The 17,616-nt window shown below is 38.4% G+C and overlaps 1 protein-coding gene across 2 annotated transcripts in view; it reads right to left on the bottom strand.

Annotated features, from left to right (window-relative positions):
- Nucleotides 1–901: 901 nt before the first annotated feature.
- Nucleotides 902–17,616, bottom strand: part of Plppr5 (phospholipid phosphatase related 5) — a 122,197-nt gene continuing 105,482 nt past the window's right edge. For both annotated transcript variants that reach the window (XM_036190935.1, XM_036190934.1), the window contains exon 6: nucleotides 902–3,095. In XM_036190935.1, the coding sequence (XP_036046828.1) occupies nucleotides 3,063–3,095 (33 nt within the window). In that variant the 3' untranslated portion in view covers nucleotides 902–3,062. The remainder of the gene's footprint in view (nucleotides 3,096–17,616) is intronic.

The following is a 17,616-nucleotide window of genomic DNA, read 5'->3' as shown; positions in this document are numbered from 1 at the left end:
GTAGTTTCCAGAAGTTTGTGATTTGTAACTACAGAGCTTGTCAAGATCCCGGGATGGTTCATGGAGTGTAGGTACCATTTTCCTGACCTAGAAGGTATCAAAATGGCCAATATGGGACATTTTTAAATACTCTCTAGCCAATATGAGAACTCTTAACTCCGTGCACACTAGCAATCTTTATTCCTCTCTTCCAATAAAGACCAATCCATGAGGAAAAAGAATTTTTTTTAATTTAATTTTTAAATTTTTATTTGAAAAATACAATACACAGCAGAGAATTATTTCCTCCCCCACTGTTCTTTCACAAAGGAAACTATGGTAAATGTAACCGAGATATTTGGCTAGGATAGATCCTGAGAAAAAGAGAGGCCCAGTTAGAAGTTTAATAGACAAAGTCTCTCAAAGAAGATTCACCTCTCTTTTAACATAAAAGAGCCTTTTAAGTTACCTTAGGCATCGGATAAGACTTGTGCAGAATTTCTGCCATGCAAACAGAGACTACTGAAGTTTTCAGCTTGAACAATGTACACTGACCTGGGCCCCAAGGAAGTAGAAAAAACTAAAGTGTCTATCAGAAAGGTATGTGATTGCCTTCTTTTACTAGACTATGTATGTACATATTTATATACTGATATTAGTGCTTTCTTTTTCAGGTCCTGGGGATCAAACCCAGGGCTCATGCATGCTAGGCAAGTGCTGTACTGCTGAATTCCAGCTCCTACCATTATTCAAACATTTTCTTAAATGTATTTTCCATTATCCTCAGTAACAGCATCATGGTTAACAAACTCTGCTGGGTTTGGTTAATTCCCATGCATCTTTAATTTTTTCTATACTTCATAATTGCACAACCTTGGGTCTCTAATGCTTAAATATTAGAAGTGATTTCACTTTGATCCTGTTTTTTTTTTAAATTTATAACTCTTTTATACTGACAAGGTTTAGGAAGGTGCAAAAATTCATTTCTAACTTTGGCATCCTAATATAATGTTAAGGCCGCCAAGGGGAAAACAATTTCTTCTTGGGTCCTTCTGAAGTGGGTGTAGAACCAGTACAATAAAACAATTGTACAAACCCAACCAGCCACCCTGACTTTGCTTGATACCCTTTATTTTATTTTGCTCATACGTTTTATTCCACTCCTAGGAAGCAAATTGCCCATTGCTAATGCTTTCTGAAACAGTGTCTTTATAAAGGGTCAAAACATGCAAAGTTTGTTCTAAATTTCCAAAAGAATTGAATTTCCATAGAGATGTCAATTTTATAAAAGGGAATTTCCTTATTTGACTTTTAGTAGAAGTGTTTTGGCTCTTGCAGGATTGGAATTGAACAAATGAAATCCATTTGTAAGCAACAGACAAGTCTTTGGTTTTAATTATTTGCTGAATTTTGTTGAAATAAAGAGAGTAAATTAAATGTTTATTTTCAACTCCCTTAAGACTAGAAAGATTTTAAAAATCAATTTCTGCATATATAAGTCAAAGCATCTTCGTTAGCTTTAGAGATAGCAAATGACTCATTACTTCATCCTCCTTATATTTTGGTGGTTCTTTTCATCTTTAATTCTACATGGTTACTATAAAGTTGGTTCCATGGCCTCTTTCCTGAATGGCAGCTGAGGTGGACTTCTCTTTTACAAAGATCCTCACACCCAGTCACTGGAACTTCATTAATTTTTAATAGAATTATAAATAGAACCCTAGATAGCTCTTTACTTGAAAATATGTTTTATGATCATTCATATAAGGTAAACGTTTAAAATACTGCAGACCTTCTGTAACTCTATTTTGGCTTTCTTCATTTTTTTAAACATAGGTAGTTTCTCAGGACTCTAATGGCCTATAATGGCCTCAGTGTCATGAATGTTGAGGCAGCTGTGGCATATTTAAGGGAAAAAATGTAAGTTCAGGGTAAATCTGAATTTCGGATTTAACTCTCTTCTTGACTGTTGGTATGAGATTGGGCATGTTATCATGTTGGCTTCATTTTTCCGAAGTGTAAATAAATCCATCTTTCAATATTTATACAGGATTGCTATGGGGATTAAATGACAAAATAAATATAAATATATTTTAATTAAAGTATTAGACAATTACAAAAATACATTAATCATATTTCTAGCATCTACATAACAGTAGACTAAGATGTGGTTCTTTCACCTTTAAATTATTTGAATTCTTGACCAATAAGAAAGCTTAAGAATGGACTGTAGCCATTCTTGAGACACTGTTAATGATGGAAAGTTATTCAATAATAAGGTATCATGGCTGGATTTACCTTAATCTATTCTAAATATTGCCTGCATTTAAAAACTGTAACTCAACCATTAAACCACAACTATCAAAAGTCCAAATAAATAATTTTAATTATGATACATTACTCAGTGACAGTAAAAATTGGCAATTTCCCCTTTAAAAGCAGAAGCACCAGTCTTAGAATGTGTAGTATGAATGATATTTTAAGTGAAATATAGCATAATATAATGAGCAAACAATTTAGTATAGAACATACTTTCTAAAAGTAAAGTGATTTCACACACTGAAATCTGTTAGAATGGAAATAATGTCATGCTGCATAATAAAAAGCCCCCGTGACTTTCAAAATTAACTTTAAATTAAATATGATGTACTGTTGAATAGATATATGAAAAATTAAAAAGGCTTAACTAGCCCAAAATAGAGGGTTTCTTTTATACAAATATAGCCTGCATTGAGGTTTCTTTTCACATAGTCACAGAGATTCTTGTGAGAAACTAAAGTGACCATTTTATTTAAGAATTAATTTGTTTGTTTTATCATCATGATTTTACTGAACACCCACCCACACTGTGCTAGGCTTTGTGGTAGGTGTTGGGGATACAGAAAAGAAAGCCATGGTCCTGCTCTTGAGGAGCTCACAGTCTAGTGGGAGGGGGGAGGGCAGAGAGGGTGCTATTGAGTTTTAAATTTATAAAAACTCTCAGACAACTTTATAAATTTCCCATATAATCAAATAAATGTTCTTATGAATGAGTGCTGGAAAGGGATGATGTCCAGTGCAGGGAAAAACCGTCTGCTTCAATATCATGTGACTTCCGCAAAGGCAGTGATGTGGTTCTGGAAAAGAAAAGGGGATTCTAGAGTCAGAGTCCTGGGGAAACTGATTCCATAAAGTATTTAGCATTTTTGACAACAAATTAACTTAAAATAAAATTGTGGCCCACATGCATGTTGCCAAAACACAGAGTGTTGTTAAACTCACAGCTCTGTACTGTTACATAATTTTAGCTAATTATATCTTTTATTCAGTATTCTTCATTAACTGAGTAGTTTAAAATGTTATACCTTCTTTGTTCGAAATTAACACTCAAATCTTAGTAGATAAAAATGGCAATACCAGATGCATTAATATTCTGTTCACTGTTAATGGAATTTGAATGTGCGTGCTGCAGTTTCAGACTAATTGCTCCCTGTGAGACAGATGGTGTAGGGTGAGGTGGGCAAATGCTCAGACTGAAATAGAGTTTGTTAGCTGACAGAGGTCTACTTAAATACTTCATTTTTGATACATGAATTCAGACTCCACACCAAAATCTGGGTTTGTTGTGTTGTTTCTGTCTCCTCAAACCACAGAATTGTTCACAGTCACCAAACCCTTTTACTTTCTTTTTCTTTAAAAAGCCACCAATTATAGAGAAATAAACTTTTAGAATGGCTAATGTTGAAATAGATTCAGGCATGTAATATGCATGTCATAGATGCTGAGATTTTGCGGTAAAGATTCGACAGTATATGATTAATCCTGACATATGTGGGATTACATTAAGATCTAGCATGAAGGGTTATCTCCTTATCATATCACAGCAACATTACAAAAGAGGATCTCTCATCACACTGACCCTTCAGAGTGCTTTTCATAGCAGTTGGGTTCAGAGTTACACAGACACAGACTTAGGTGTTACTATGACAGAGATTAAACCCAAGTAGATGAAGAATAGAATTTGCTAAATATTCATTAGCAAGTGTTCTTTCTAGTCCACATCACACCAGCAGGCAAAAGACTGAGGTTTGTCCTTGAGTGCAGGTGTCCCCTGGGGAAACATCACTGTGTGTCTTAAAGGTCATTTCAGATGCTGAAATTTAGAAAATTTAAGCCCAATTTTTGTATTCTACACATCAGAGCTGCCAGACATAGGTACTGGGAATTTAGTGTCTCCACTGGAGAGCAACTGCTCTTAACCACTGAGATGTCTCTCCAGTCCATTTTAAGTCCAAGTTTCAAATTCTAAGTGAGAATCTCCATCTTATATTTATTTCTCTACACAGATTATACTGTGCAACATAATCAGCATGTCATGTAAGTTAAGATTCATTCATTTAGGACACCAAAATTTAGTGGTAGCTTACTATTTGACAAGCTCTGCCACTCACCAAATCCCTTTCTTGAGAATCAGAAAAAGGGCAAAAGAACACTCCAGAAAAGTATTCAGAAACAAAATACTTCAGAAAACATTTTTTTTAAATATAAAGGGCTATTTCAGTTTTTAAATACTACATTTCTATTGAGGAATAAAATGAACCAATAATAACAGCAGACAAGCTAAGGGGTGAGGTGCAGATCCCTTGGGGTTATACAGGAAACCTGCGCAGAAGGACATAGTTCTCTGTTTTTGCTCTAGCTTCTCAACACAGCTCCAACACCAGTGCGCTAATGCGCACATACGTTTATTGCCTTAATTGGAGGTGTTCGCAGTGGCTAATCCCCATTATCCAGTTGAAGAGCCTGGCAAGGCAGTCTTTAAAGGACCTTCCCTGTGATCTTTCTTCTTGATCATCTTCAGAACATTGGTTTTGGAACACCTACAAAACGTGTTTTACATATGATTTAAATATTAACTTCTTTGCTTCAGTGAAAGTACTTGTTGCTTCAGAGTTCTGGGTTGCTATTGTTCGATCATATACAATGAGTTTTTAAAAGGTTTATAAAAGCATCCTAAAAGGACGGTGTGCTCCATGACCCTTGCTAACATGTCATGTGACTATTTCTTCCAAAGAAGACACAGATTTCTAAAATACAAAATACTTAACATCCTGTAAAACATCTGGCACCAAGGATTCTGAATAAGAAACCACAGACCTGTTAAATCGACCAGCGAGACCACTGTTCCATGAATGCTGCCTACATCTTGCCAGGGGAAGTTAGATTACATGTCATAATCAAAAACACCGCTGTGCTTCATCTTGCTATGTGCTTCCCTATTTCATTCCTTGTCTGCTTTGAGACAGGGAGCATGGACAGAAGGAGGAAGAGAAAATGCCTGGTGTGATGGCCCATGCCTATAATCCCCACGAAAGAATAGGCTACACGGTTCAAGGGTAGATATTGCTACATAGCTCAAGATCAGCCTGTGTGACAGAGACTCTTTCTGAAGAAACAAAAAGTCCAAACAAGATAACAACAAAAGTAGCACCCCAAAAAGAGAATGTGTTCTCTGATCCCCACAAATATGCCATGTGAAAGGGGTGAGATCATTTAGTAAAGAGAAATCATTTTAAATCTAATGAAGAAATTATTAGAGAAATTCAGATGTGGGACTGTGGAGTTGGTGGTAAAATTCAAAGCGATTATTTTGTTTAAAGAAACTGAGAATAAGGAAAAAATAAAAGCTCAGACATTTGCTGCATTGGCATGGAAGACTTTGGGGGACAGTTTCTCTCCACTGAGTGGTTTTGGTTTAGTGCAGAGTTTTGTATTAATTCAGAGTTGTTCTTTTTTTTCCATTCAAGAATTTCCTTTTTGCAAAAACCACTTTCTGAGAGAATCCTCTCTGCCTAGGAGGAAGGGATCTGTGGGAGGCTTCCTTTGACAAGTTAATTAAACGAAAGTTGGGTCTAGGCTTCGCTGGGGCTTTAGCTACAGAGCGTAGGATAGCCAGAGAAGCTGCAGTTCCCAGTCCAGGTCCTTAGTTACCCTGGTGCTCATGCTGGAGTTTGACTAAACACAGGCACAACCCTAGTGCCTTGGATTTAATTGATCCAAGGCCTCACATAGCCTCAAGAATGCAGAAAGGCTCTGGTTAATCCTAGTGTACAACCCGTATTGAGAGCTGCTGCACCAGATCAGCTAACCCATGTGCATGGAGGCCAAGTTCTGGTTTCTTATCCAAATCACCCAGGAAGCCTGATTGGTATTGTCCCCATCTCCAGATCTAAGCCAGTACCTAGCACAGCAGAATCACTGGGCTTGTGGCCCAGAAAGCTCCAAGTTTCGAAAGTGCTATAAAAACAACATGGCCCTTGGAGAATATAGGTATCCAAATGCTTTGTCCTCTTAGTTTCATGTCCTTCCTAAGGCTCAGCACTTTCCCATCGATCACACCTTTACTCTATATTCTCAGCTACGTTCCCAGAATCCTGTCATGTTTAGGAATGTAGACTCCTGTCGTTCCTCATCTGACTGCCGAGTTTGACTATGTGGACATTTCTTGACAGCTAAGTCCTCCATCCACCCCAGTTGTAGGTTCTCTTTTTCCCCACTCATCTGGACCCCAGGGTAATCTGACTATGCTTATTACTCCTCTTACTCCTACTTTAGCTGTCCGCCAATGGTTCTCCAGTCTCTACTTAGGTGATGCTGTGAAGGGTAGGTGGGTTTCTCCCCATGTCCTCATCAACCACAGCTGCCACATGCCACACTGCCCTCTGTGTCAGCTTCCAAAGCAATCTCCTTCATCACTATACTGGAAACCCAAAGGGCCTGAAGAATATACTATGGGCTTTTGACTTAGTATTGATTCAAGTTTCATTTATTGCAACCATAATAGAAATCACGTTGACATTCTGAGTAACTAAAACTTACCCATGAGTTGCTCTCATGCTTCTTTCATGTTTATTTAACCTAAGTAACTACAGTCTGGTTTGTTTAGTTCCTTTTAACCTTAAAAAAATGCTTTAGATTGGCTACATAAGCACATAGCAATTCCCAACAAAGAAGAATCCAAAGACATAGAAAAGGAGCAGATGCATAATAAACTCCCTTATAACCAGTGGTTGATTAATGCCCAGAATCTTGCCTGCTTCCACAAAAATGCACTCATCAGTAAAAATCCAGATGGCTCACTTTGGAAATTCCTTTTCCAGGTGCGTGTGTGTGTGTGTGTGTGTGTGTGTGTGTGTGTGTGTGTGTGTAATTTATGAATGAGAATATGTTTGTTCATTAAAAAACCTGTACATTAATATTTATATCAGCTGCATTCATAACTTCCTTCAATGACATTCAACCCAAATGTCCTTCAGTCAGCTGATGGGAAAAAAAAAACAAAAAAACAAAAAACAGGACGATTGCCATCAATAAAAGGAAGGTTGAAAAGCCTATTGACACATCCAAAATGGAGACAGACTCAAAAGCCTGAACACTATGTCAGCCTGTTTATGACACCCTGAGAATAGCAAAAGTACAGGGCCAGAAAGCAGATCAGTGGTTGCCAAAGGTGAGTATTGGAGGTAGGCTGCCTATTAAAAAGGAGCCATTCTGGACAGATTGAAAATTCGGTAATATTGCAGATGGTTACATGAAATCCTACTTTGGTCAGAACTAGAAACATTGAGAATTTTAGGAAATATGAAGATACCTTCACACGTAAAGTACTTGCTACACAAGCTTGAGGACTGAAGTTCCATCTGCACAACCCACTTCAAAAATGCCATGTGTGGTGGAACGCATTTGTAACCCTAATGCTGGACAATAAGAGAGAGGCAGAGAGCTCTGGGGCTCACTGGCTAGCCAACCTGACTTACTCTGTCAGCACCATGGTGGTGAGAGCTCCCGTGTCAAATACAAGGTAGATGACATCAAAGGAGGAGACCCATGGTTGGCTTGGGCCTCCACAGACATGTGCACACATGCATATACAGCTGCACACACCCAAACATTCCCACACACAAAGGGAATTTTATAGGATGTAGATGATTTCTTATTGTACCTTAATTTAATTTTAAAAACAGGGCTAATAGCCATGATTTGTCCAAAAGCAAGATAATAATGTCTAGAATTTGGTTTTCATCAAATTTTAACCATAATTGAACATCTAATTCTTTTGGTTACAGAAGGGAAGTGTAAAATAAATTCACCAGAAAATATTCTAATAACATTTAAAATGAGATACCTTGTTTGTTTATGGTCTATGAGGCAGATGAAGAGTCTTGAGAACAATATTTTCTCTGTTTAGACACATGGATGTATGAATTAAACCCAAAACATTCACTCCCGATTCAGTGTTTCTATTCCTATGAACTGAAATCATTCCTTGGTCTTACAAGGCCACATATTTATAATGTTTACCTTAGTATTGTTAGTAACTGAGGGAAACTGGAAGAATCTTTTATGCTTGACTATGATGATGATTCCATATATTATACAGATTAAAATTTCTCCACATACTTTCATATTATTGTGTAGTACAGTGATCTTGAATTTCATCTCTGAAATGATAACTGCATAACATATTTCCACAAAAATGAAAAATACCATCTTGTATCATGGTCAGTGTTGTGACCCTGGGCATATTGCTCTCGCTGTGTCTCTTTCTCTATGTAATGGCAATAAGATGTATGCCAATGTTTTCTTGTAGAAACCAAAGTGACATGTTATATATTGAGGTTCTCTGCCTAACTTGAAATACCTGTTAATCTTTCACAGAAGATTAGCTTTTACTGTTAAGATTGATGATATGATTGCTCTATTTATTGGTTTATAACCATATCTATGGTATCAGATGTGGGCAAACTCAAATAATATCCAAGATATTATTCAGTATAACCCTACCTGTAGAGAAACCTATATACACAACCCCAAGGTTTTTGTTTTTATTTTGTGAGACAGGCTTGCATTATGCAGCCTGGGCTACCCTCATAATCACTATGAAGGCAGCTTAGTATTCTTGCCTCATTCTTCAAAATTCTAAGGTACAGGGATGTAGCACCACACATGACTTTCTTATAGGGTCTTGAAATCTTCTTTAAGAAAATGTTTCCATGGGCTTAAGGAGATGGTTCAGTCAGCAAAGCCCCAGCCAAGCAAGAGGACCTAAGTTTGAATTCTAAATATCAAGGTAAAAAGCTGGGCATACACGTATGTCTATAACCTGGTGCCATGGGGAAAGATGCAGGTTCATTGGCCAGCTGGTGTAGCTGAATGGATAGGATTCAGGGTCAGTGACAGACTATGTCAGAAATCAAGGTGGAGAACGATAGAGGAAGACACCAGACACCAACTTCTGCCTTCCATATCCTCCATATGGTCACATGTATGTGCTCATTCATACATATATACACCCACACAAACAGTCATACACACACACACACACACACACACAGAGAGAGAGAGAGAGAGAGAGAGAGAGAGAGAGAGAGAGAGAAAATTCAGGTAATTATGATTAGACATGTGTACTTGTTGCTCATCTTATTGTTTCACTTATTTAGACTCTTTCTCCCTCTTTTCTTTCCTCCATCCCTTCTCTTCCCACCATCTCCCTCCTCCTCCCCTCTTTGCTCTCTCCTCTCCTCTTTTCTTTTTAATACTTTTTTTTTTTTATATCTGGTATCCAGCTCAGGGTCTCAAGCACAGTAGGCAATAGACTACCAAACCACAACCTTAGCCTTGCATTTTAATTTTTAAACAAGATATTCAAATTATTGACTTTTGCTTTTTGACTGCTTCTTTACCTAAAATAATAAATTAAAAACAAGGGTTTGGTTTCATAAGACACTGCACTTGGTTTACTGTTTATTCCCCTTGTTGTAGTGTTTTTTTAAAAAATATTTTCTATGCAGAAAGTTTTCATAGTTCTTAGATGCTCCAGACTGAGGAGAAGGTATGGCCACCTCTAAACAACTCCCTATATAAAAAAAGCACGTGCTGCTGAGATAAAATTGTTCATCCATTATCCCACCATTGCTTATTCTATCCTTAACTAATGGCTGAATGAATCATATCCACCTAAGCTACACTCATCACCCCTATGTCATTCATAAGTAATTCTCAAAAAGGGGCTTTTATAAAAGGCTGTTGGATAACTGGAAAAAAATTCTGCCTGTTATTCTTTACCTTGTATAAGATGATTCATCTATTGTGTGAAAAAATAAATCCTGAATGCTCAGACATGAATAACAAAAGCAATAATTTGAAACAATGACTCAGGACATTAGTGTATCCAGTGTAGAGTTAGTCCAAAGGATGTTATAGCTGCTGCAATTATCTTTGCTTTTTCTTGTTGTCTAAAAGTTTTTTTCAAACAAAATATTTCAATCATGTTTTCCCCTCCCCAACTCCTTCCAAATCTTCCTCACCTCCCCACCCACCTAACTTCATGTTCACTCTATCCATCTGCCCTCCTGTCTGTCTATCTGTCTATCTATCTGTCTGTCTGTCTACCTACCTACCTATATCTATGTTTAGCTCAAATTAACAACAGCAAGAAGCTAACAAACACACATAAAAGAACAAAAGAATTAAAGGAAGGAAGGAAGAGAGAAAGAAAGAAAGAAAGAAAGAAAGAAAGAAAGAAAGAAAGAAAGAAAGAAAAAGAAAGAAGGGAGGGAGGGAGGGAGGGAGGGAGGAAGGAAGGAAAATCAACACAAATAAACAAGATCAGCTCAGGAGTAGATGCCTGCTGCATTTTATTTGTTTCCATTTTTTAAAAGCAAAATAAAATACATGAGAATAGGATGTAAATTTTTATTTTTTTTTAAAGTTTTCCTACATGCTCAAAATTTTCCTTAAGTGCCTAAAGTGTGAATTGATTTACTCCCACTAACTACGGCAACATCTAACCACTACTAAAATTGTCTTGTGTGGTTCTATAGAGCATTGCATACCATTCAGCAGCTCCATGAAACAAAGATTTGCTTTATAGAAAAGCAATTGACTCTTAAGTAGATGGCCAGTTACTCATGACATCCTGAAACTTCAAAGGAATTTCTCACAGGGAGCACTACAGTGTATAATCATATTTATCTTAGCAAGGAACCACACAAGAAATCCTGGGTTTGAAGTACAGAGGAACTGGACTTCAAGCCCAACTAGCTCTCTTTACACACACACACACACACACACACACACACACACACACACACACACACACACACTCATACCATTCTGAATAACTTTCAGTTCATATTTCTCCTTGATTCTTGTCATTCTATAATCTGCTGCCAAAACAATGTTAAGGTCAGTGCAACAGGCCTCCCTGGTCATTGGAATTTTTTTAGAATCCATATCATTTCCTTCAGTTCCCATGGTTTTAAGCGTGGAACATTCCATCTGTAATGGTACATACTCTGTGACATCTAGAGACTTCTGGAACAATTGCTACTGCTCACAACCACTTTTCATTCAGCTGACCATTTTGCTACTCAGGTTATGCATTCACACGACCAGTTTCATTGATAGGCACAGGTTTGTGAAAAGCCATTTGTCATAACTACACAAGGAAGTCTATTTCTAAAATATCCCTACCAGGACTTTTCCTTTCTTGTTGGCAAGAGTAAATTATTTTCCTATGATTGATTGATTCTTATCACCTGGAGAAAAGAACATATCTACTTAGAACTGGCTCTATCTTTCTTTGGATCTCCAATATGCAGACAGCCATTATAGGAGCACCTATTTCCAATCTAATAAATCCTGCTTTAGTCTAGACAACACACACACACACACACACACACACACACACACACACACACCTCTACAAAGAAAATGTGAGTACTTATACGTGCGGTGTGTGTGTGTATGTGTGTGTGTGTATGTGTGTGTGTGTGTGTGTGTGTGTGTGTGTGTGTGTGTGTGTGTGTGTGTAACCATATATGAGTTTATGCACATGAGCAGGTACTTGAGAAGGTCAGAGCTGTAAGATACCCTGGAGCTTGGTTTCAGGTAGCCCTAAGCCTCCTAACCCTGATGCTGGGGCTAGACCTTGGGCACCTGCTCTAAGAGCAGCATCCCCTTGTAATTACTGAGCCATCGCCCCAGCTCTCTCTGTAGCCGATCTTAATCGACATGTTTTTACTTTCCCCAGCATGGTTTTCCCTTCTCCTTTATTATTTTTGTTATAATTTGTTGATTTGATACTGCCATGCCACCACCTTGTGCCTTCCCTGCTTTCTAATCCTACGGGTCATAGTTTATCTTTCATTCCACGTGTTCTTTTTCATTTCCTGTACCGTGGGAAGGAGATACTATGGACAATAAATACAATCCAATTTCTTATGGTGTGTGTGTCAGGGGGAGTTGTACAATACTTGCGCAGATATGTGCCTTTGTATGTGCAGGTCAATGGAAACTTAACATGTGCAGAAGCCAGAGGTCAACACTGAATGGCTTTTCCAATCCTTTGTTTTTAGACAGAGTTGCCCCTAAAAGTAGAGATACCCAAGGTAAAAATGGTTCCCTGTTTCTGCTTTCTCAGCACCGGGGTCATAGACACACATGACAGCACCTGCCTTTCATGTGCATGCCTGAGATCCAAACTCAGCCCTCATGCTTGTGGAGCAAGCACATTACTAATCGTATCATCTCTGCCCTCTCTTCCTCCCATCACCTGCCCAGGCAATAAAAGGCATACACTGTCTCTCATGTTGGTCACAAAGTCACATTAAGGAATCTAAGTTTATGCCTTGATTATTCCCACATGAAGTAACATATATTTAGCTCAGTTAAATTTCCTAAAATGTGTAAGAAAGGATTCATGACCAATCTAAACATTTCCCTTATGGGATCTTCAACTTCTATCTGAGTGAAAGAGATGCAAGATGTAGTTCTCTGTCCTCATTCGATTAGAATGTGTGAGGAGATTCAGACCATGGGCATTTTCAGGAAGAGAACTTTATTTCTATATAGTTTCATTCAGTGCTTGTTGACCCACTACATACCATGGTTCTGTACAGCTTAACTTCTACTCCATAAAGCTGGTGGAGTCCTTGAAAGCAGTTTTTTTCTCTTGCTTTTGATCTGCTTGGTTAATTTTAAATATTGGTTTTTATTTATATGTTTCAGTGGTATTTTTTCTATATGTATGTATGTATACCACATGTGTGTCTGGTACCCAAAGAATAAAAAAGATTGTGTCTTATCTTGGGAGAGTGTCTGGAGCTACAGACAGTTGTGAGTTGCCAAGTGGGTACTGAGAACCAAACCTGGGTCTTCTGCAAGAGCAGACAGTGTCTTAACCACTTAGGCATCTTGCCAGCTGTTTGCTTGACTTGCATTTATTCTTTTGAATGGAAGCAGTGACCCACTCAGTTTGGGGATACTCATTCCGTTTAAAAAGGGTTCCTTCATCTGGCATGAATCAAGAATAAAATCTGGAGTAGGGAAGGATTTTCCTCAGCATGGATCTATTTATGCTGTATCTGATAGAAATTCCCAACATACTGCTGTAATTCTCTTTGGTAATGAATTATTTTGATATCAAGGCCTTCTTTATTCTTCCTAAAATAGAAGGCAAAAAGCAGTAGAACTATGAAAACACAGATCCTTGATTCTTGGATTCCCAAGGGAAATTAATAGCGTTTTAAGTTTCTGGAAACATCCCGAAACTAACAACACTGCCAATTCTGCTGGAAATGAGCCTTGAAGGAGGAAGCAAACAGAATGAGTCTGGGAGAAAGGGAGGTGTGGTATCTGAAGGGAGCTGATTCCCTGGGAATGAGATGGTAGGAACTTTAAGGCAGCCTACAAAGGGAAAATCACCCGCATATGCAAAGGCCACAGACCCTGGACTGATAGGAAAACTGAACCCTGAAGGGAATACACGAGAGCTACAAGCAGGATTTCTGTGTTTAATTTGGCACAGAAGAAATAAAGGAAGCACTTTCAAAAGGATTGTGTAGAGCTCAAGGGAATAGCATGGGGAGGTAAAATATCCTGGAGAGATTTTCATTTTTCCTAAGGAACTTATCAGTTAATGGGTTTAATGAGGAAACATAAGCAGAACCTTCTAGAATTCAGCTTAAGAAAACGGAATATTTTAAAACTGTAATGATCTCTAGTTGGGCATTTATTTATGAACAGCGTAGTAGCTGATTATAGAGATAGTGAGGGAAGAAGTTAAGGGAAAAACACACACACAGAGAGAGAGAGAGAGAGAGGAGAACTAGAGTCAGAAAAGAGAAGAGGAAACACAGGGAAAGAAAAGGAAAGGCCTGGGAGTGGACATACTGCCTTGTCTCTCAGTCTAATCTCTTAATGTTTGAGCATTATTACATTTGTTCTCTCTGTCTCTGCCTCTCTTCTCTCTCTCTGTCTCTGTGTATCTCTGTCTCTCTATCTCTGTCTTTCTCTCTCTCCCCTCCCCTCACCTCACCACACTCACACTCCTCTACAGATACTAGAGGTGAATATCTTGTGAGGTATTTTGAATAACTGCCTTCACTATGCACATACACAAAGTATCGTATACATAACATTTCTTTTGAGTCAAGTGTGGTGGGGGACACCTGCAATACCAGAACTTAGGTGAAGGCAGGAGGATCAGGATTTCAAGGCTATCCTAGGCTACATGGCAAATGTGAGGCCAGCCTGGGTTACATGAGACCCAGTTTCAAGCATCCTAAACCTCCAAAATGTGTAATTTTTTTTTTTGAGCTGAGGACCAAACCCAGGGCCTTGCGCTTGCTAGGCAAGCACTCTACCACTGAGGTAAATCCTCAATCCCCAAAATGTTTATTTTTAAAATACTTTACAATAGATTTTTTATTTTGATGGACCTGTTGCATTTTACCACTGTAGTAGTAGTAATAATAATAATAATAATAATAATAATAATAATAACAATAATAATAATAATAATTGACCTTGTTGAGTTTCACAGGTACCAGACATGATTCCAAGTGCTTTGTGACTAACAAGGAACTCTCACACTGGACTCTGATGAGCCAGTTTCCACAGATGAATCATTCATTTCGTAAACTGCAATGAATGTTCAGACTTACTTAGCTTCTAGAGACCCTATGACCCTTCCTCACAAGTGATGGTGTTTCACCATATGAAAAGTATCCTTCCCCTGGTCCCTTATTTCTCAGTTCTCATCACTCCTCTATACACTAGAACACTTCTGTCCCTGGCAAGCTTTCATTTCACCTACATTCTAAAATTTCTTCTCCCTAATGTCATCCTTCTGCTGCTAATGGCTTGTTTATAGTTTCTTGGATTCCACATATACTGCAGATTTAAAAGATTTGAATCTAGAATCCACATACAAAAGAGAACATACAGTTTTCATTTTGAGAGATCTGGGCCACTTTACTCGGTACATTTTTTTCCTTCAAAGTCAATGACTATAGATTTCTTTATAGTTGAATAATATTTCACTGTGTCTGTTGGTTGGAGGTCTGCTTCATAGGAGGGAATTCATGACTGGTACTGTAAGCATGGTCAAATCCCGTGATTAGGGAACTCATTTGACCTAGGAGAGCACCTACTAAAGTTACTGGTTTTGTTTGTTTGTTTGTTTGTTTGTTTGTTTTAATGGTCATGTTGTCAAACTGACTTCTAACTATGACTATAGTAGCAGACCTGTGCTGCTCCCAAACTTAGTTATAGATGCTTCCCTACCACAGCAGAAATCAGTTAACCTGAGACTCATTACTGCTCATTATCTAAGAATGAACAACTGTAAGTGCTCAACTGTAGGCAGGACATCTGTATTAACTTTTTCCTGCATACGTCTCAAGGAATATAGTGGAAGATGGAATGGAAAGAAGAGCCAGAGAATAAGGAGAAGAGCTATAAAATGTTGTCCTCCAGACATGCTACAGCTGCTGCGTACATGAACTTGAGGCAGCAGTGCTAATCTACACAAGTCAAGCCAGTTAAAATTGCTAGCACAGGATGGGGAAGAGCTCCTTAGGCCCCATCCCTATCTGAAGAGCATTGATAGTTGTTGATTGATGCTGAGGGAAGGAGAATTCCTTTTCTTTTTTTCTTTCATTTTTCTTTATTAAGAAATTTTCTATTCACTCTACATACCACCCACAGATCTTCCCTCTTCTCTCATCCAGTCCTCCATCCCAAGCCACCCCAGTTTTCTTTATGGGGTGCTCACTAGTAAGTTAGCCATGCCCCATGGATGATTCACATCCATGCACAAATAGGAAGCACGAATTGGACTCAGTGATTTTTTTTTCTAAAACAATTTTAAAAGGAAGACATGAAATTGAGAGGGAGGTGTAATGGGGACTCTAGAAAGTGCAGAAGAGGGACACTGAGGAGTGAATATGACACACATGATTAATCTGATAACATTGAACACACGGGATCCTTCACAAAGAATACCATTTTCCATAAATGTAACAAACCAAGTTGGCACCTGCGCTATGCTGTGACATATGCTTAGCAGTGCCCTACTGACCCCCACTGACCCCATGAGCCTTAAAGTGTGTTAACAATGCACCCTACCCTACGCATCAACTTCTATTCATTCAAAAAGAAAACATTTGCTTTCTCTGTAGTCAAGGGTAGCTTATGATTATCTCTCAGGAAGTTGTATTCTACACGTGATAAGGCAGAGTGAGAAACCGTCAGAGGGAAGGGAGGTGAACAGTTAATGGGCAGACAGGAGAGACCAGTAGGGGTGAGGAAGGAATGAGAAGAAAACATAAAGACATATGAATTTGAGAAAAAACAAGAAAAAAAAGTACTTTGGAAAAGCTGAAGGGAAGAAAGGAAAGGGGGAAAGGATGTAATTATATTTTAATTTAAACTAAAAAAAAAACATTAAAATATGTGGGCACAGGACTGGAGAGAAGCTGTGAGGTGGCCGTTGAGTAATCATTTAACTAATCACAGTTGCAAGGAACCGCTGCAACATTTAGGAAACACCCCCTATCTGGTTCATAGAAGTTACAAGAACAGTTTTTGTAAAGTACTTGACTTCTTGCTTACAGGGACACCCACTGAGGCCTGGACCTGCTGTTTAAAACATTATCTATGCACAGACTCAGCCCAGCCTAACCCTCAGTACCTCTTCCATCAAGAAAGCACAGCTGGCCGGGCGGTGGGGGCACACGCCTTTAATCCCAGCACTCGGGAGGCAGAGCCAGGCAGATCTTTGTGAGTTCAAGGCCAGCCTGGTCTACAGAGTGAGATCCAGGAAAGGCACAAAGCTACACAGAGAAACCCTGTCTCAAAAAACCAAAAAAAAAAAAAAAAAAAAAAAAAAAAAAAGCACAACTGGAGTTTGCATGCTGCCTGGTCTGTGTGTACTGAGATTCAGAGCATGTCTCCTGTGCACTAACTTCATGATGACGGTTTATGAAGCACTTTCTCATAGAGAGATAACATGAGAGAAAGGGAGTAGACCTCATGAAAATATGCATATATTTGAAAACAAATGTGTCTTTTCCTTCTGCCTGTCTGTTAGGCCAGTGAATAGTATTTCTTAGACATTCTAGCGAAGTGCTGAATGGGTTCTATGCATAGTTACCAAGCTTCCTTTTACACGAGATATGCATTTTCTAAGACGATCTCTCTGGGGATAAATTCTTGTGAATTGACACGCTAGATTCTGAGATTAAGCAAGCAAAAAAATAACTGCATGCTCTCTGAACACACAAACAGAAGTAACTGTGGGATTCAGTCTAG

This window comes from Onychomys torridus, chromosome 6 (assembly GCF_903995425.1).
Source record: "Onychomys torridus chromosome 6, mOncTor1.1, whole genome shotgun sequence".
Taxonomy (NCBI): domain Eukaryota; kingdom Metazoa; phylum Chordata; class Mammalia; order Rodentia; family Cricetidae; genus Onychomys; species Onychomys torridus.
The sequence above is the reverse complement of the archived record's forward strand: the minus strand, read 5'-3'. Positions and strand labels throughout refer to the sequence as shown.